Source organism: Streptopelia decaocto (assembly GCF_964273445.1).
Source record: "Streptopelia decaocto genome assembly, chromosome: 9".
Taxonomy (NCBI): Eukaryota; Metazoa; Chordata; class Aves; order Columbiformes; family Columbidae; genus Streptopelia; species Streptopelia decaocto.
This window is the reverse complement of record NC_138664.1, coordinates 9974488-9994295: the sequence shown is the minus strand read 5'-3', so window position 1 is coordinate 9994295 and position 19808 is coordinate 9974488. Positions and strand designations below refer to the sequence as shown.

General features: G+C 39.5%; 3 protein-coding genes across 14 annotated transcripts in view; 2 read left to right on the top strand and 1 right to left on the bottom strand.

The window, feature by feature from the left end:
* Nucleotides 1-4881, bottom strand: part of ASB7 (ankyrin repeat and SOCS box containing 7) — a 32306-nt gene extending 27425 nt beyond the window's left edge. For both annotated transcript variants that reach the window (XM_082060857.1, XM_082060858.1), the window contains exons 1-2: nucleotides 4743-4881; nucleotides 3846-3940 (exon numbers count right to left, since the gene is read on the bottom strand). The gene's annotated coding sequence lies outside the window, so the exon portion shown is untranslated. The remainder of the gene's footprint in view (nucleotides 1-3845; nucleotides 3941-4742) is intronic.
* On the top strand, nucleotides 4420-18551 carry LINS1 (lines homolog 1). Of its 11 annotated transcripts, none has more exons than XM_082060849.1 (8): nucleotides 5378-5410; nucleotides 6565-6621; nucleotides 9324-9867; nucleotides 9973-10062; nucleotides 11256-11397; nucleotides 11653-12243; nucleotides 15525-15705; nucleotides 16665-18551. In XM_082060849.1, the coding sequence occupies exons 3-8, from the start codon at nucleotides 9460-9462 to the stop codon at nucleotides 17578-17580; spliced, it is 2328 nt and encodes a 775-aa protein (XP_081916975.1). In that variant the 5' UTR covers nucleotides 5378-5410; nucleotides 6565-6621; nucleotides 9324-9459; the 3' UTR covers nucleotides 17581-18551. The 11 variants fall into 11 exon arrangements, with proteins under 11 accessions (XP_081916973.1, XP_081916974.1, XP_081916981.1 ...); XM_082060853.1 differs by lacking the exons at nucleotides 5378-5410; nucleotides 6565-6621 and adding exons at nucleotides 5478-5981; nucleotides 8530-8548; XM_082060852.1 differs by lacking the exon at nucleotides 5378-5410 and adding an exon at nucleotides 5478-5981.
* The window catches only part of CERS3 (ceramide synthase 3), a 50262-nt gene continuing 46100 nt past the window's right edge, over nucleotides 15647-19808 (top strand). Inside the window, exons 1-2 of the mRNA XM_082060856.1 lie at nucleotides 15647-15705; nucleotides 16665-16735. The gene's annotated coding sequence lies outside the window, so the exon portion shown is untranslated. The remainder of the gene's footprint in view (nucleotides 15706-16664; nucleotides 16736-19808) is intronic.

Genomic DNA, 19808 nt, shown 5'->3' with positions numbered 1-19808 from the left:
GAAGTCATATTTAGTGAAAGTAAAGCTCACTTACTCAATGACTTAACAAAGTTTGCTTAAAATACTAATAATTGTAATAGAAGTAGCACACTGTTGATAATGTCTCATTGTCAAAGAGATCTTACGCTCTTCTACATCACTGTGTCACTTCATTAAAGTAACTGCAAACACTATGTAGAAAATTAATTCCAACATATGTATATATTTACTTTAAAGAAAGTTCAAGGTTGGTACTAAAAGTGAGACTATAGAACACAGTATTTGGCTCATTCAGATGGCCTGACAGACAAGACCTGATTCCTAAGCCCCAAGATTACACATCCAACACCAGAACAAGGACCATAATTTACTGATGTTATCCTCACTCTATACAACAAGGGAAGTGTACCATTACACATGACATTTAATATCTACCATAGACTTAACCAGCGTAGATCCTGGCTGTCTGTGGCTGAAGTATTCCAAGACATGTAAATTGAATAAAAAAAAATTAAAAAAAAAAAAAAAAAGCAAGCCCTGTGGAACAAGAATAATCACATTAGCATTCATGATTCTCCCACCCATTTTTCAAAACTCAAACAAGCTAAATGTGTTCTCACTCAAATGGCATTTTAAAAGTGGTCAATATGTGTTTGACAAAGAAGCTAAATGCAACTATCACCTTCCTATGTCACTCAGCTTCCTATTTCAGGAGCTCTTCAGACAAGAGAGTAAGGCCAACAATCATTATTATTTGTGTTCTCATATCACAAGTGCAAAGTTTGCAAATAATGTGAAATATTAAAATTTCACAGACCCTTATAGTCCTGAATATATTTTCTGCTAGACCTTCTACGCTACATCCCAGACAGACATCAAACAAGCTATCCATGTGTTCGAGAAAAAAAAAAAATCACCGAGCGACACATGTAAACTGCTGGGTCTGAAAGCAAAGAGTTAACAGCGCCTGAATCAAAAACACCACAGAGGAACTGCTACTTCCAAGGAAAGAAGCCTTCACTCTTCATAAGTGGTCATTAAAAGTCACATTTCTCCTCAGAGCTTCTGTAATGCCATCTCACAGCTTGGACATACTAAATTTAAAATAACTAAAAGATAATCTAAAAGTACTCTACCAACTTCAGGTGTTTGTAGCACCACATGATGCAGACTAGTGGTGTTCTATATAACCAGCAGCTGTTGTGTTGTTACGTTCTGCAGGTGGCTGAAACCAAAGCACAGAGGTATTGTTTTCCCAACTATTATCCATTTCACAGAGAGGCTGTGAGCTCTGACTTTTGGGCCTGATGAAGAATTAGTGAAATCATCCGGCTCAAGTAACTCCAGGTCCGCAAACTGGAGAGCTAAAGAGACCTCACCTTCAGAAAGCACAGGTAACACATCAGCATTAAACACAAGCAGAGCCCAGAGAAGAAAATACTGCAAATCCTTCCAAATCAAGGACCCCAAGGCTAAAGCAAGGCCTTACGGATCTTTTTCAGTAGAGAACGCTGCATCACACTTGAACGGCCACAACTCTCCTCTCTCAAGACGTGCGCTTACAAACTACAGGGAGCTGGTGCTCTGCAGCTTGGAGATCCTCGCATACCACACACACACAATACAATCCCTCTTCTAACTTAGAGCGGTGCCCTTACTAAGTTTTCAACAGTAAAAGTCAAATGAATGCTTAGCCTTAAAAGTAATAATTCATAGCAAGTATTAATGTATAAGATTTATGTATTTTGACATGAATTGCCACCATTAAAGAATCCAAATACCAATATTTCATAGAATGAAAGAAGCAGAAAACAATGGCTAGTTCAAACCACATAAAAGCACTCACTTCAGCCCTAATACTCACAAGCATGGCTGATGAACAAAATGAGCATCGCTTATAGAGTTTATTTCACTCAGTCTCTGGAAGATTTGTTTTACTTTGTATTTCTTTTAAACATAGCCTAAAAGAATCCAAGTGGACAAAATCCGCTGGATGACTTCAGTGGATAAAGCAAGTTTTTCACTATGATAGTATCATTCTGTACGCAAATGCTGGAACAAGAGAACACATTTCCTTTAAGGGTTTAGAAGGCACAAGAAGGCAAAACAAAACCAAAATGAGTATATAGCCTGAAGATTAAACAACAACAAAAAAAAGTGTGTGCAACTTTATCTAAGGGGTCAGGCTATACTTGCAATATGCTGCCTTTCTTCCAGAAATCAAGAGCAGGACTTCAGCAGGACTTATCTCTGTTCTTTGTTTTGACCATGTACAAATTTCCTCCAGAAGCCAATTCCCTGATTCCCATGAACTCAATTCCAGCCTCTGCATCTGAATCAAACTTTACTGTGCTGGTATTTCACATTCAGAAGGAGTTCCACAAATCAAATTAAAACTTCCATTTCCTTCCATTAATAAATCCCAAAGATCTTACAGCTTATCAGCACCAAGAGGTGTTCTGTTGGAATAGCTACATTAATGCAAGCCCCAATGTTAGATGCACCGGATGGGTTGTAAAGAAAGCGTTATAACAAACCAACTTTGGATGAAACAGGTGTGCCATAACCACACTAGTAAGCTTGTCCTAACACCCATCTGTCTCAGCTACTGGCATAAAAACCCCTCCTGCAATCACATTGGGCACGTCCACACATTCCACTATTACTCCTGGTGTTGCAGTATGCTATCAAAATAGCATGGAATATTTTTTCCTTCTACTTTCAAAATGCATCTCAGAATTTGTCACGCTTCTGTTACAGGGAGATTTTCTATTTAATCTCTGACACATAGCAGGTACTTTTAATCACATGCTAAAGACATCTATATTAGAAAAACAATCCACGCTTGACCAAGATCATTGGCAACAGGTACTGCTCTTTCCCCTGCAACTAATGCCAAAAAATAACTTCTTGCTGACAACAAAAAAACATTCTGGTACAGTCAATGACATCTCTGAAAACATGACAAAGACCAGAGTGACCTATATAGACAATACGTTTGCCAAAATAACACAAACTCTACATTTGAAATGGATTAGAATAGATTCAAGACAGACTCTGCATTAAAAGAATGTGCAGAAACTGCATTATTTGGAGCACAGTAACAGCAGGATGCAGAAAAAGGCAGACAGACATAATCTACTGCCCCACTCTTCTTCTAGATCCCATTTCTTCACCTTGCCACGTAAAACAAGCAATTCTCCCTACAAACTGCTCTCTCCCTGAAACTAAATGTTCCTCCTACCAGCAGGATTCAGTTTTTGATGACTCCTTTCATTTTTTCCCTTAAGCACCTAACCGCATTACCTTCTTCTGTGATCTCAACCCAAAAAACTAAGTACTTAAAAACAAACACCATCCAATTAAAGGAATTTCAATTTTTGCAGCTTTGTTACAATACAAAACCCCTGATCCACGTGAAAGTTAGGTACGACTAAACCAACATAATGCAATTACCATGACCTATTCCAATAAAGATCTTAGAGCTAAAGCAAATCCAGTGTTGCACCCATAAATTTGTGAAAAGGCTTTAAAAAAAGATCCTTTCAACTACCAGGAGTGAAGTAATTTCAAGTGACATTCCAGAGATGAGGAGACATAAAAAATCATTAAGTAGCAATTCATAATCAAAATAATGTTTGCAGATTAAGCTTAGAAAATGAAGAAGCGCTACAAGAAGAAAGTGAAACTGCACTTCACGTGGGCTTCAGAGCTTTCAGACTTTTAAAGATCAGTAGTAAGAAGGTTTTAAGAGAACAAAGAAATCTAATGCTACGTATTCAAATCCATCAAAAACACAACAAGAGGCTCTAGTCCCAGCAAACCACGTGTCTAACATGATTCTGAGAGTCTACATGAAATATCACCTTTCTGGGTTTTTTCTGAGTGCTGTTTTCTCTCTTCTGTCTTATTTTGTTCTTTGAGGTCACAATTTTTAATTCTCCTTTAAGGCAGCTTAAACCTAAAAATAAAAAATAAAAGTAGAACTGAGCCACACAGTGACATTAAAGAGAGAAAGAGAGAACAAAACTGGTTAATACCAACTCAATAGCAGGTTGAAATAGGAAAAAAAAAAAAAAACAAACAGAAGATAGGAAGGAAAGGGTTATTTAGCTAAGTTAGGATCTTAGCACAAAAAGAACAACATTCTCTCGGGATATTAAAGAGTTGGAGGGGCAGTAACAGCAGGACCGCTGCCCTGTCATCCAGCTCCTCCAGAGAACTGAGGTAAGTACCGAAGAATGGGACAGGAAGTAACCCAGAGCTGCTGGGAAATCAAAATCACTCCCTTGCAGGAGCTCACGCTTCAGGAACCGTCAAACACACACAAACCGACCGAGCCCCAGCGCAGAGTTTCAAGGCCCGGCGGCGGGGGAGAGAGGGAGGGAAAGCCGGGACAGCGCCGGGGGCTGGGGAGGCGAGGGACGCTCTCCGGAGGCCCCCGAGGCTCCTCAGCGCCCGGTGAGCCCCGTTCCACCGGCAGCCCCAGAGCGCGGCGGCGGGCCCGGCGCCGGGAGGGGTGGCCTGGAGCTTCCCCCCCCCGCCCCACAGAGACAACAGGGGCTCGGCGACCCCTCCCGAGGGGGGCAGTGGGGAGGGGGAGCCCCCTCGCAGCGCGCTGAGAGGCAGCGGGGCGGAGCAGGCCGGCTGCGAGCCCCGCCGGAGGGGCTGCCCGGTAGCAGCGAGGCCACGGGGTCGCGTTCCCCCCACCCCCAGTGCGGGAGCCGGAGGGCAGCCGGGGCTCCGCCGCCCGCGGCCGTTACCTGTCTGCCGCCGGGAACGGGGGATGAGGGGCCGCTGCGCGCCCGTGCGCAGCCGCCCCCCGCGCTGGCGGCGGGGCGGGGGGAGCGGCGGGGCCGGCCGCGGGAGGGGGCCGAGCCGTGTGGGGACACTTTGCACCGAGCCGCCCCCCTCGGCTCCGCTGCGGGGTCAGCGGGCAGGGACTGACCTCGGCCGCCGCCAATCCACTGCCGTCGCGCTGGGCCCGCCCCCAGCTGCGCGTCGCCGCCGTGTTTTATTGGACGCCGGGCTGACGGTGCCTCCGCCCATGGTTCGTCCCCGTTGCCGTAAGGCGCGGGGGAGAGGGAGCGCTTTACGACAGAGGAGGGGAAGGGAAAGGGGGCGGGAGTGGCGGCGGTTCCGGCGTTTTGACGAAGGAGAGTCGGGCCTTACGGCGCCCTGACTGCCCGGGGCGGGTGAGTCGCAGCGGTTGCCTAGCAGCGGTTGCCTAGCGACGGGAAGGGGAGGGGCCTGTGTGCTCGGCGGCTTCGGGGTGACTAAGCGAGGCCGCGGGCTTCCAGGTCGGGGGGAGGCGAGGGGCGGGGCCTGGAGGAGAATGGGCGGGGTCTCGGCGGCAGCGGGCGGGAGGCTGTGGACGGGAAGCGGGGGGGATGTGAGGCTGAAGGGAGCCGGGCTGAGGAAGCGCGGGCGGGTGAGGGTGCACCGGGCGGGTTGGGGCGGCTTATAGATGGGCCTGGGCGTGCGGAGGAGCCGCGCCGGTTGAGGGGCAGGAGCGGCCTCAATTCGGTGCTGAGGGGAGCGGCGGCGCGGGAGGCCTCGGCTGCCCCTCAAGGCCGGCGGGAGGGGATTGTGGAGGCCGACGGGCCCTTGTGGAGAATGGTGAGGGGGAGCGGCCCTGAAGGCCGGGATGCTGTTTGGGGCCTTTTCAGAGCGAAGCTTGGCTTCTAGCGAGCTCTGCCTGCCACGAACCCAGCGCTGGCGTTTCTGAAGGGCCAGTGTGAAGGGTACAATAAGGGGTCAGCGAGGTCGGATCGAGTCCATTTAGGCCCGTCTCTGGTGGCTAAAATGCTCACAGAAGGGCAGATAGAGTATCTGGCATCCTGAGGTGTCAAAGTTAACAGTCAGACATTGGGCAGCTCGCAGCAGAGGTTATTTGCAACCTCTGCAAGGAGATTACCTTATTTTAGAGGCATTTATGGTGTTTCAGCACTAGAGTGGAAGCATATCGTGTATTGAGAGATGAGCCTACAGAGTCATTGCAGGTACAAGTAGTCCAAAGTGTATTTTATTTCTTAAATGGTCCAACATTGCATTGTAAGGAGATCCAGAGCCTTCAGACTCAAACCCAGAAGTCATGGACTGTGGTCTCATTTTGCTTTATCTGATTCAATTTTTAAATGAAAATAGTGTTTTTTTGGATTGCATTTGAATTTTCTCCCAGTTACTTCTCATGCAATTAGATTCTTAATAGTGTGTATAACAGGGGAGGACTAATACAGGGACTTAACTATAGCTTTTTCTATTCATGCCTCTTCATTGATGTCTCTGAGTAATCATGTGTCATCGTAAACCATTTGAGTTGGTATAAAAAGTAAAATGCGATATCAACAATGTTAGTCCAGTCAAATCGATGCTCTGCATGACTTCGCGCTAAATTAAGTATCCCACCTTGTAGAAACATACATGTTTTATAAGTCTGATTTAGAATATTCTGGGGGTGTTTGCAATCACTTGTTTGGTTTATGATGGTCCTTAGACCTTATAGGCTTCAGCTGCCATCTGAGTTTTCATCTCCAGTTCTTTGTCTCCTTTTCCATCAAGTTTCTTCTCTAATTCTGTTTGCAGCTCCACATGACTTTGGTTTTGATTTTAAAGTACTGCTGAAGTAGTCATGAAAATAAGGTATAACAAAATACTTATTTGTGGGTTTTTTCTATATAGTTTTACTTTCCATCTTTTGCCTGATCAGTATATATATAAGGTTTTTAAAATTGTTTCCTCTGGCTTATGCAGGACTCTGGCACTGGGAGGCGTTACCTTAATTGTTTTTTAGACACTGTCATGAATAGCTGAAATAAATAATACAAGCAAGGATTGGAGTTTGTAATTTCTTGTGTATGTATGTGATTGCTTCTCTTTACTCTTTAGTCATTGTCTGACATTTTCCCCCCACTTTGAATTAAAATTCTTCAAAATACCCCCCTCATTTTGTTTCCTTTAATTACTTCTATTCAGGAACTTTTGTCGTGTGTGAGACATACCATATAAACGTTGTGAAGTGTTCTACAAATTAATGTTGAAATATAAATTTCTTATGGTAGGATGAGGGAAAACACAACCGATATCATGTTGTGAAGGTAAAATCTCATAGTGCATATCCTAGAGAAGTTCTAAATGTTTCTGCTTTAACAGCCTTGCTGTATTGTATGAATTTGTGCATGAGAAATCTGTTCATTTACTATGTAGGATGATAATTCAAGTTGTTCTTGAACACAGAAGTAATGTGTTGAGATAATTTTACTTTACTAGGTATTCATTTAGGAAGAAATAAAACTCAAAGATAGGAACAAAAGCTGTATGAAATATTCAGAGTGATTTGTGGAGACATTTTACAAGGTTTCAGGTCATAAATTTCAACCTCAAGTAGAATTCCAACTAGATTCTGCAGAAGAAGAAGGAATTTACTACCTGAAGTATCAGTTTTATTCTTAGCATCTGAAATGTGGAATATGGGAAAGGATGGGGGAAGTGTTCTTAGTTCTGTCAGGTGAGGAACATACTGTAACATTTTGGAGTTGTCAGGTCAGCTGTTGCTCAATGTGTCTTTAAAAATACCACACCAGAGTGAATTGTAGATCACTCCCTGCAGGCAACTTCTTATTCTCTAATTTTAGATTATCTTCTGAAGGAAATGCTGCCCAATGGTGGAAGAAGTGAGGAGTCTGGGTAGCATGTCTAGGTCTACCCCTAATCCTTTGTAGCTTTGCAAAGCTATTTTGTCAATACATACTTCAGTTGCAGTTAAAAAAATCAAATTGTAAAAATGAAGGTGTAGTTCTCGATTTTTTTTTTATAGTGTTTTAAAAACTTGTGAAGATTATAAACTAAAACAAAGTTGCTTGTATACTGAATTGTATCGTTTCATTGTTTTCTAATCAACTAAAAAAGCAATAATAATACAAAATATTTGGTGTGATGATAAATGCCGTTGTAATTGACAGGAAGATCTTTAGAATTTCTAACCAGCTAGGAGGCTGAGCTGTCTTTTTCCATTGATAAGAAAGGGGAACATTTAAATAAAAGCCAACTGCAGACAGCTGGCTTCAGGAATCTACCTGGAAGTGTATCTGGTTGATTACACCAGACTTAAAAGCAGGGATCCAAAAAGCATGCAAAAAGGAAATTCTTATCAACAACATAAGCTCCGCTCCTAATTTCACAGTAGATAAAGGTAATGAGTTTGGGATTTTTTTTATTAAAAGCGTTCTGCATAGAGAACATGTTAAAACTGTCCTAAAAAGATAAATATTACAGACTAGCATCAGTCTTAATACAGACGAAAAAGAAACCCTGATGTTCTTAAGTATATAATTTTGTTTTCTGGGGAGATAGAATATCTATCTAGCCATTTGCATAATGGTTAGAAAAATGTGGGTGCTTAGATTCTCACACTTTAAAGAGAGATTTGAGTTCTTAACAGTTCTTTTTTAAGCTATAGTGAGTATTCTGGTGTTGTGACTGAGAGCTATGTTCCATTGACATGGTGATAAAGTTTTGTTTTTGTTTTTGTTTTTTTTTTTTTTGCTTTAGATACGTTTCCTGAATATAGGTGAGCATTTTTTATTGGATCTTAATAAGTTTTACACTTTTTTGTTTTTAAGTTTTTGTTTTGTTTTGTTTTTCTAATTTTAAACTTCTCAGTCACTGGACCCTTGAGACCAGCCCTGTGGCATTCTTGGTCCTTTGCATTATATGAAAACCTGTTTTGGGTTTCAAGATGTAGGTATGCAGAATGAAAGTTCTGCACTTGTAAACCTAAAGGAATTCTTCGGTCCTCCTTACTAGATTAAGAGCTGAGCTCTCCTCTCCTGTATGTTCATACTGCTCACCTTGGGCCTCTGTGCAGCAGAAGACAAGACTTGTCCTTTGGTTTCTGGTTTTTTTTTTTGAGATGTGTTGCGATATCCAGCCTTAGTGGAACAATAAACATTGCCAGTGCAGGTGAAACTTTAAGTTGAAACTTTGTGCCTGCTTTTGGAGGAAACTGTGCCCAAGGACATGAGGTTTTCATAGTTTTGTTTGATCTAAGTTCTCTTATCTTTCAGAAGTAGTTCCAGTAATAATCATCTTTGGCTTTGTTAGTTCTAGCAAATTAATGTTGATGTCAGTAGTATAATGCTGGAACTGTAAACTTCTTCATGGTGTGGCAATTCTGTTATTTGAATGTCTCACTGGGATAGTTTTGTGCAGCTATCACTTGCTGTTGAAAAACAGTGAATTTGTATTTTCAAAGTAAGTTTAATAATGGTAGTATTAGCTGTAAAAATATGTCTTTTGTATCTTTCTGGTTATCTTCTCAGTAATAGCAAATTATTTATTTCTAGGTAACTTAGAAGAGTAATTCCTAGTGATGCTTCTGTTTCTATTACTGGACAAAAAGAACTTTGAAGCTGATTTGCATTGACCATGAATAATCAATGAAGACATACGGCATTTTCTGGAATATTGACTGTTCTCATAATGAAGATCTCTCTTCTGCAGCAGATGTATAAGGATGTACTGGTAGGCCTTCCACTAGCGAAGGAAAGTCGTTATTATGCCTCTTTACTTAATCTATGCATTGAGCAGTCACCAGGAGGAGATGAATCATGTAACTGGATGCATTTGTCATCTACTAATGGTGGTATTAGGAGCCATCAGGACACTGATATGCCAGATGCAGTTGTTCCTACAACAGAGGATTTATCAAATAGCTTCGCAAACATGAACTCCTCATTCTCTCCAAGAGAAGTGATGCTTCTTCAGTTAACCTTGGTCAAGATGGTGGTTGTTAAAGCAGAGTGCCAGGAAATTGAATTTAATACAAGACAGAAGTACCGTGAAATCTTTGTCCTTCTTCTGAAGGAGGCAAAAATTGACTCAAATTTGGTAAGCTTTTATAAACTTGTGAAAGATTTTTGTGAAATGAGGGAAAAAAAAAAAAAAAGAACAAGGAACATACCTTAGATATGTTTTCTTTCTCCATGTCTGCAGATTTGCCTGCTCGGTAGTTATGATCAGCTGTTATCTCACATGGCTTCAAAAAGTTTAGCGTCTCTTGTGTATTTCCAGCTGAAGGAAGAGGTGAGTATAGCATAACTTTTCACAGCTTAAAAAAGTGGCTTAGCGAAAATGTGCCTTCAAGTTGTTCCATTTGACTCTAGAGCCAAGTTTTTAAAGTGCTTATATGGCACAAAAGTAGTCACCGAGTTCTGTAAAATCTGAAATTAGTTCTAAAGAGGCTCCTTTCATAAGGAGACCTACAGAGCGACATCAGAACTGCCCCTTTCCTGCATGTCTGCTCTGCTCCAGCTTTCTGAAAGACACATCTGCTTTTCAGCATACAGACTGTCACTCCCCTCAAAATGCCACGCAGTTTCATTGAAGTGTGTTTAACTCCAGTATGGGCAACAACCTGAAGGTTATACAAGATAATACTATATGATAGTTCTCCCATAAAGTGTGTCTTAAGGGACTCTGGGCTGGAAGTGATGGATAGGAAAGGTATTTAATAAATATCCCAAGAGAGTATTTCAAGTGTGTTAGGAGTGGCATGGAGTGTAGAAAGAAAGGAGATCAGATGTGTAACAGAAGTTTGTAATGTGAAGTAGAATGTCTTTATATATAAACATCTTGAATTTTATGAAACTATTTTAAGGCAAAATGTGTCTAGATGACATATTCTGTTTAAGGTTGCAGTACAGGTATTTAAAAAAATAATATGGACTGTCAATATTTTTATGGTTACTTGAGATCTGTTAGGTGATGCAGTAGATAAAAGTAGGTAGTAACCTATTGAAAGTTGATCAAATGCTTTTCTGTATTTTCTTATTTGAATAATCCAATTACTTGATTATTTTTTTTACCTGCTGTATATTTGGTGAATGTGTATTGTAGCCTCCACAGCAGCATCTCTGAGTATAGATTTCTCTCAGAAATAGGTCTGTAATATTTCTTGCAAAGTTGTCTGGGAATTATGCATTCAGATATGGTCTGTCTACAGTATTACCTGATTTTTGGGTAAAACATTAGGAGGTTTGGTTTTCCCTTTCTGGAAAATACATATATTTTCTGTCTCATGCATATGCGTCTTTGTGTTTGTAAATAGAGGCCTATGTACTTAACAGGCACTAGACAGATGTATTGTTTCTACCTGTGGTTAATCTATGCTTACATTTGAATCTTTTTAATGTACAATTTTTAATTATTGTATTACTATTTAACTTGCATAGCAATTGTAAAGCATACGTGATTGGTTTTTGAACTTCTTTTCTTAGAACACATTAAATGTCACCTGGCTCAACTTTAGTTTGAAGACTCTTTCAGGATTCCCTCCAAATACCCAGGTAGCAGAATGTCTGTGGACTCTTACAACTATTATCAAGGACATCCTGAACGACAAAGTTGTCCCGAAAGCAGGTACTGTCGCTGCGTGTCGATATAGCAGTGCCCACCAGGGGGAGGAATGTTACTTGTGATCTCATCTAGAGCAGCTTGGCTAACGAACACCTAGTTTCTTACTTACAGAGAAGCTGACAAAGTACTGTTAAAAATGTAGTGATTTTAACATGCTTCAAACCTGAGACTAGTCACAATTGCCTGTTTTCTGCTTATTTGATGATTTAGCTGACAGTATTACACTCCAACACTGTAATGTTTTTCTCGTTGCTGTAGGTATTTTGCAGAAGTTGTTGGCTCCTCTTGATGCTGTACTTGAAGGATTTTATAATTCCATTCTGTTCCATCATTTTGACAGTCACCACTATTCTTCACCTTATTCTGAAGCTACAAACAATTTGATCAGTTTTGTAGATCTGCTTGAAGCACTTTTGGCTTCCAGAATTGAATTACAACTACCACTCAGATGCCAAAGAGTGTTGTTTTTGAAAGTTTCCTACGTCCTGAACCTCATTAGCTCATCAATTCATTATTTAATCAAGAGGAAGCTCATTATGCTCCTTAAAAAGTGTGTCCTTTACAAGTCTAGAGAAGGTGTTAAAAGCGGATCACTGTTCTTACAAACCCCATCTTTATATGAGGATATGCTTACGCTGAGTAATACTGTTCTTGAAGTTGTGAATTTGACTTGGTTTAACCAGATCCCACTCAGTGAAAAGACCAGTTACTTTGGAGGCTGCGAAGCTCTTCCTGAAGAAGATACTCAAGGTGGTTCTGACCAAACTGTTCTCAGAGCCTTAAGTCTGGTTGTGCTTAAAGCACTGGAATTCAAATTTCAGAACTCTGCTACGGAAGCTGAAATCAAAGGTAATAGTCTCTTTGAGGTTTGTTAATTAAGCTTTCAGATTTTGTAGTCACACTTCACTAATACTGTGAATAGAATTCAGCTGAATTAGTGGTGGTGGGAGGGAGGAAAGAGAAGACCCACCCAGAAAACCTGCTACTGCTGTTGCTGTGTCCTACCTAATTAGTTGTTTCCTTTCATTTTATCCTGTTGTTAGCCCTGCAATATGGAGGGCTTGAAACAGCTGTGTTTGGGATTGAGAACTTTTCCTGTTAAGAACATTTGTTAATATTTGAAATAGTTGAGCCAGCTTGGGAACACCAGGCTCTTTTCCATTTGGAAAGGAAGAGAGCCCATAGCACAGCATCTACTTTATGCAGGGTGGAGAGCTAAAAGGAACAGCAGGTAACATTCTTTTGTCTGTGGAGGCAGACCTGCAAGTACCATTATTTTGGTTGAAGGTACCAGGCACAAATAATGTAATGGGGTGAAAACCAGCAGTTGTAGAAAAGGTGAAAAATAATTAAGGTGTAAAGTGAAAGACAGGAAAATTATGGGAGTTGGCAGAGGTTGGTGGTTGACTTATAGGTCTAGTCCTTAGAATTAGTAGGTCTAGTCCTTAGAATTAGTAGGTGTTAAGCATACTTTTCATACCTGCTTGCTTGAGCATGTTTGTTTTACTGAAGAGATGAATTAGATTAATAGAAGAGCAGACCTGGCTCCTGTGCTGGGCCTGTGCCACAGGCAGGCAGTGGGATGGCGAGGGAATGCAGTGTAACTTGCGTTCCTGACAGGAGAGGATGTGTTGCTGTGTCAAACTGGTAGCCAGTTAGAGTAGTCGCCTCCTGTGATATAATGAAGTACAGGGGTGAGGCTTTTTGCCTGAGAAACTCCTGAAATTCTGTTTTTCCGCTTGCCTTTTTACCTCTGAGAAGCATATGATACGCATCTTCTGATGCTGACCTGTGTGAATGTGGATGTGCAAGTTCTCTCATCGAAGCAGCTTGCTGGCCCTGGGTTACAAGCTCCATGACAAAAATGGAAAGGTAGTTCTGAGGCAGTTTCTAATCAAATACAAGTGAGAATGGGTGTTCCTTACTGTCAGCCAATTGGTGATATGGCAAAAACTAAAAAATAATATATAGTTTTTAAGCAAGGATGAAGTTTTCCAGCATTTTAAATATTTTGAGGCATTTTAATACAAGTTCTAGATGTAAATATTTTACTTCTTATATTTCTACATAATGTAGGAAGCCTAAGATCAATCTTTAATTAATCTGACTGTGCAAAAGAACTACAAACTTCTGTGATACGGCTTCTGACGCTTTTTCCAGATTTTGGAAGATGTTACATATGTGATGCCAGTTACGTTCTTAGAGTTTAAGTATTTGTAGAGAAGTTTTACTTATGGCCCACCTTCTGAAAAAGAATAGAGACTGAGATTGTCTGCAGACAAGCGAATAGAAAAATGTAGGTTAAATCTATTCAGATGCCTCTGTGGAAAATCTTTCTCAAAGAAAAAAAATTATCCTTTCTTTTCCAGATTTGTGACACAAAAATGAGTTCTTTAATTGGATTCAAATACTGTCAAGAGGGATTTCAAGTTGAAAGGAATGGTATTTCTATTTTAGTGACATTAAATTAAGTGATTAAAACAAGCACTAAAATGCTTTAATATGCTAACTTCCCTTCCGGGAAGTTGGTTGATCTTATCTTTTTTTTATTAACATGAATTACAGTGGCTTAACTTTAATTCATTTCAATTTTCAGAGTAACTTCCACATAGCTTTGATTTATAGGGAAGAATCTCAGTCTGAATAGTAACTATTAATAACAAAGATAATCTGCTGTTCCTATTATTTTCTAAGAGGAAAAGCAAATCTTAAATTCAAATATTTGAAATGACATAATGATGGGTTTGTAAGTAAAATTGATTCCTATGTTGTAAGAATTTGTTTTCGAAAGTGGTAATCACTTTATACATATGATGCAACCGTGCTCTTCAAGCCATAGTGTACTTCTAGCAGTGAGTTCTTACTATCTTTGGGTAAAGATGTATGTCACTATTTTTTTCTGTTTTCTAAATGTTGAACGTATGCTGTGTTACGTGAAAAACTGGTATTACATTCAGAGGTAAAGTATATAGTATGGCATTAGAATTGAAGAGGTAAGTTTCTTGACTTAAGAGAGTCAACCTGTCATATGACTAGGAAGTTATTTTTATGAGGAAGCTGTTGTGCTAAAATGAGATAAATTTTGAAGTGCTTTTCCCATCCAGGAGTGCAGTGTTCGGAGGGAGGGGGAAAACTAAGATTTGCAGGAAAAGCTCTGCTTACATTAATTCTTCCAGCAAGGATTTTATACTGTCTCTCATGAAGGTACCTTTATCCCAAGCCTTTGTGTATGAAAATGTACATAATTCATGAAGAACTTATTTTATAAAAAATATGGCTATATTACAAGCCTCATACTTTGTTTTACTGTAGAAATGACAACTTATTTCCATCAACTATAGATCACTGCAGTTGATTTCTACAGTGAATCATCCTGAGGTGGGTTTAGCTTCAGTGCTGTCAAACATTACAACTGTAGTATTATTTCATATGGGAAGAACTACCTGAGATGAAATCTCAGCAAAGTGCTCGTATTGGATCATTACATCTGTGGCATTGACTTGATTACAGTTATCGTGCTTTAGTTTGCGACATACTGATGAATCTGCCTAATTGGGGAGCTAAAGGAAAGTATAAATCCCAGCTGTGTAGGTATAGTCATATTTTTTTAGGTTTCCTGTGCGATTTTTGAGGTGTAAACTTGTTTGTTAGTCAAGAGGATTCACCCTGTTGTACCCAGAACTTTTTAGGTCCCCTCTGACTACTCTTCCTTGAACTCCAGGAAAATGAAGAATGCTGTTAGATGAATAAATTGTGTCCAAGGACAAGTTTTATCTGTCTTGGGGGAGAGTTCTATGCCTAATAAGTAGATTAGTTTTCTGCAGGTTACTTAAAATTGTTAACATTGGCATGTGAAGACCAGTATGTTTAGGGTTTAATAGAGTAGCCATTCATGTTGAATTTAAGGCTAGGTAACTGCTTATGGTTTTCTGCAAAATATCTATTGATTTCTTTGGTACCAAGAAGCAAAAACTAATGTGTAAAATTTGATGGTTTGTAAGTCAGTTGAGCTTAAGAAGGATGAATGCATTCATGAACTCCTATGCATTGTTCATTTAAAACATAAAAAGTGTATGTAGTTTAGTAACTAAAAATGTATAGCAAAATTCATAGTTACTTCTTTTTTTCAGGAGACTTTCAGAGTTCCATGTCCCAGCTATTGATATTCTGGAGGAGTCATCTGAAGTCTCTGCCACAGTCTCACCCAGTTGTACATCACTGTGAATGGCTCTCCTTGATTTTCATAGAGCAAGATGATGATATGTGGGAAGCTGCTAAAGCTTTATTACTTATTTATTTAAAATTGGATAGGTTAGTGTACATTTTATTTGACAACACTATGAAGAATTGTAATTCAGCGAGGTTATTGTGATGTTTCCATTGATTAATTTTGTGTAAAGAGAAAATATTTTTAAAAACAAACAACAAAAAAAACACAACCAAAAGAACCTCAGGACAACATAATAATATGTGGTGTAATAGCTGTTAACTTTGATAATTTGATTGTTTTTTGGATTGAAATGAGGGAGTTATGCAACAGTTTATTAGTAAATATCTTAGCCTGTCATTCAGAATAATTTACTTCACAAGCTAAAATAGTGGTTAGACGCAGATAAAAGGCAAGACTGTTTTCTTTCACTGCTGACAGTTTGAAAATAATGTGATTGTCATTAAACTTCAAGAATTCAGGGACTTCTGGCAAAGTGTCTCTCTAAGGCTTAGACCCTGTTAATTCTAGCTAGTTGGTAAAAACTATTATTGCTAAGAAGTGAAATGTGTTCTTCATTAATTTGTCCTGGACATTCACTGCTTCATTGTTCTCTAAATTACTATACAAGGTATTGTCCTAATTTATAAAAGGTCCCTCAAGCTTCAAATGTGAAGATATTGCAAGTAGTATCTTAAATACACACAGTTCTTCTTAGACACCTAAATAAATGTAGGACACTTTATTCCAATGTGCTTAGCATCTTGAAAATTTGTGTCCAGGTTTACAAAAATATTAAAATAACAAGTCATGGATTGCATGTAACTTTGTTTATTCCAGAATGTTTCCTAAGGAGAAGTGCTGTTTAAGAAGGCCTTTTTTAAGTGCCTTGGCATCCTAAACTGCCTGATCTCTTAGCCCCACCTAGGTCATTCTTTTTCATTCCAATATAAAAACTTACTTTTTGTTTTTTACTTTTTGACAAAAATTTAAAAAGAGCAGGAATAGCATTTTCTGGACATACTTCCATTGAATTTAATCCATTTCCTCACTTGCTTTTCAGGTTCCAGCATGATGCTGCTGATAACTTAATCCCAAAAGAGGAGGAAACCTGGAACTTCCTTACTCATGCAGGTGGATATAATCCTCACTGTATCTTTTTATTTTTTCTAGAAAAAATTGCATTTGATTCCACAGTATTACTAGATTTTTTGATTTCATCAGAAACTTGCTTTCTGGAGTACTTGGTAAGGTACTTAAAGCTTCTTAGAGAAGACTGGCAGCAGTTTGTAGAAGTCTGTAACCATTTTGATACTAAGCATGGCACTTTTCAATCAATTTCTTCTGTCAAGCCACCCCATGAAGAAAAACAAAGCTGCACAACTGATGAGAGTTTGCAAAATGCTTGTTGTGAACGAGAACCACAGACTCTGAGATCTTTGGCTTTTTCTCACGACTGCGTAGTGTTTACTACAGATCAAGGTGATAACGAAGTTGCAGAGTCTAACCAGTCCAACTCACTGATGTGCACTGATAGTGCATCTCTGCTGGGTTCTCTTCAAAGCCTTGTTAATTATGACAGCTCAGAGGAGTCTGAATTAGAATCAGATGGAAAAGATTGTTTAGTAAATAGAAAGCGGGTGCCTTTAAATGAGGGTGAGACAAGGGTGAAGGAGACTGGTTGCAGCTACTCAGGTGATAACCAGAATACACTCAAGTCTGAAGTGTTGCCTCTGAAACAAGAGAGATCTAATACCTCATCCTGTTTGACTTGTGTGGTGTCTTCAGATAACATCATTCCCCTAAGAATAATGTTTTACAAATCAACAAAATGTTTGGAAGAACTTCAGAAAGCTATTTCTAGGTTGCAGAGAAGAAATCTTTTCCCATATAATCCATCTGCATTGTTGAAACTACTGAGCCATGTGGAGAAGATCAGTAAAAATATGAATCCACAAGAATCTAAAGAAGAGTTCTAGTCATGTTTTGACTGCTACACTGAGGAACGTTTCCATGAGATTAATGACTTCTAAAGCTCGTGCCTCTCACACTTGTCAGTGTATTTAACCTGAAACAGGATAAACCTGGTTTTTGGTTAACACCTTAAAATCTGCAGCTGCCTTCAGTGACATGATCCATTACTTTAGGGTCCTAGGCTTGTTCATGGTATGTATGTCAGTGTACAGTATATAAGGCTTAGTTGTTAGGTATTCAAAATTTGATAATGATTAATGTGAAAGCATATCAACAATACATGATACTTAAATATTGTCAAATATAGTTAATGTTATTCTATATATGAAGTCACTGCCAGATGGGTGGTGATTTGTGGACTACAGCACAGTATTAGTGCAACACATGACTGCTTAGAGGTTGAACTAAATAAAATATTTTAATTGGGAACAGTTTTGGTGTTCATACTGTGTGTTTGGCATTGGTGCTTTGCCCTAGGTGGACATTCGGTTGTGCTACCACAATCACAATAATCCATCCTGCACTTTTCTTGGCTGAGGTGCTTAACTGATGTCTAGGATGTACTTTTTTAAACATTTACTGTTTGCCTGATTTAAGTGGCAGTGTTATCATTTCACTGAAAATTTGATTTCGTTTTTCCTAATGTTTTATGGTATATTCCTTTAATTACAAGAAAAGGTAGATGTGGGACTAATGCATATATTGCTTATTTATAGAACATTTTAGTAGAGCATTGTATCTAAAATCAAGCTTGGGTAATGCAGAAGTGAAATTCCAATAGAATTCCTCACATCCATTACATATTTTATATAAGTATAGAATATACTTAATGAATGTGCTAAATCAGAAACAGAAATTGTCTGCAGTATGGTAAGATGAATGTTGAGTTTAAATTCTTACACTTAATTATTTAATATGTCTAATTTGAATAACCTGAAAAGTAAGTGTCTTAAGACTTTGCCTGGGGAGAATTAGTTCAGAACAGGAGCCAAACCAGTGTGTGCACTTAGCAGGAAGCCACCTCATGTTGGTACGCTTGACGTGCAGCTCGTGATGATCTGACAAGGGTTGGGTAATGGGAAAGTACTGACGACAGGGACTACTGTAGAAATCTCAGGCCTCCTCAGAACTATAAGAAGCAGTTTTCCTTTTAGGATTGTCTCTTGAAGGTAAGTGCTCTATTCTGATTGAGAATCAGGTAAGTTCTATCTTTTAAATAGCTATTTAGTGTCAAATAAAATACGAGTTAAGACGAACAGTCCCAGGAGCAGATGACTCTGACCCTGAAATCTCTCTGGCCATCTTCTAGTTTAGCCTTGAGCTCAGAACTGGTGGATGAACACCGTTGCAAGGGGAAGAAAACAAGGTGAAGCTTATGTGGGATAGTTTAGCTGGAAATTATATAGTGCTCTCCAGAGACACTTGAACGGTATGAATTCTCAGCAGGAAGGTTTGAGCCTCAGTCTTATTCTTTAGGATGACAGCTGTAATCATTTGGAAGTTACGCAGGAAAGAGTGATCCCTTTCACTTGCAGGCAGGAGATATGAATATTCTGTGCGTTCCTTGTACTTGAGTATCTTCCTGAGATAAGTTTTGTGTATAGGAGTGGGTGAGAATGTCAATGAATGGAAACTGTTCCGTTCATGTGTATAGTTACTTTAGCTAAAAACTGACCTCAGAGTTGTCCAGGGCAGAAGAATGCCTGGTTTCTCTTTACTGGTCGAACTTGGTTATGCTCGATGCTGAGTTGCTTATTTCTGCCAGGACTGGGCATGTTCAAAGATGCCGCTCTAGACAACTTGGGAACTATTCAGTTCAAACAAAGGAAGTGCCTTTGGCAAGGCAGTTGAGCAAGAGTTTCTCAAAATCACAATTTTAAATGTAGGTAGGTAGTTACATGTCGGTGAAATCCTTTCCATTTTCCTCAATTTTCTAATCTAGCCTTTGCTGACTGGTTTATTTTGAGTAACTTCATTGTTTTCACTGAACAGAGTACTTAGCATCTCTTGGTCTATGCTTTGCCAGTTGGAAATATCTAATTTGCAACAGTATTTCTGAGACAGTGATGTTTCCAACCAGGGTTAGAAAGGTAGAATAGGGAGATAGTTTGGGTTTTCTTAAGTGCTAGTCATCTTGTTTGTCAGTGATTACTGCAACTAGAAAAAACCAGCTTTTTTAAAGTAATAGTTTAGACAGCTCAGTGTGTAGAATTTATCAAGAAGTATAGAAGCC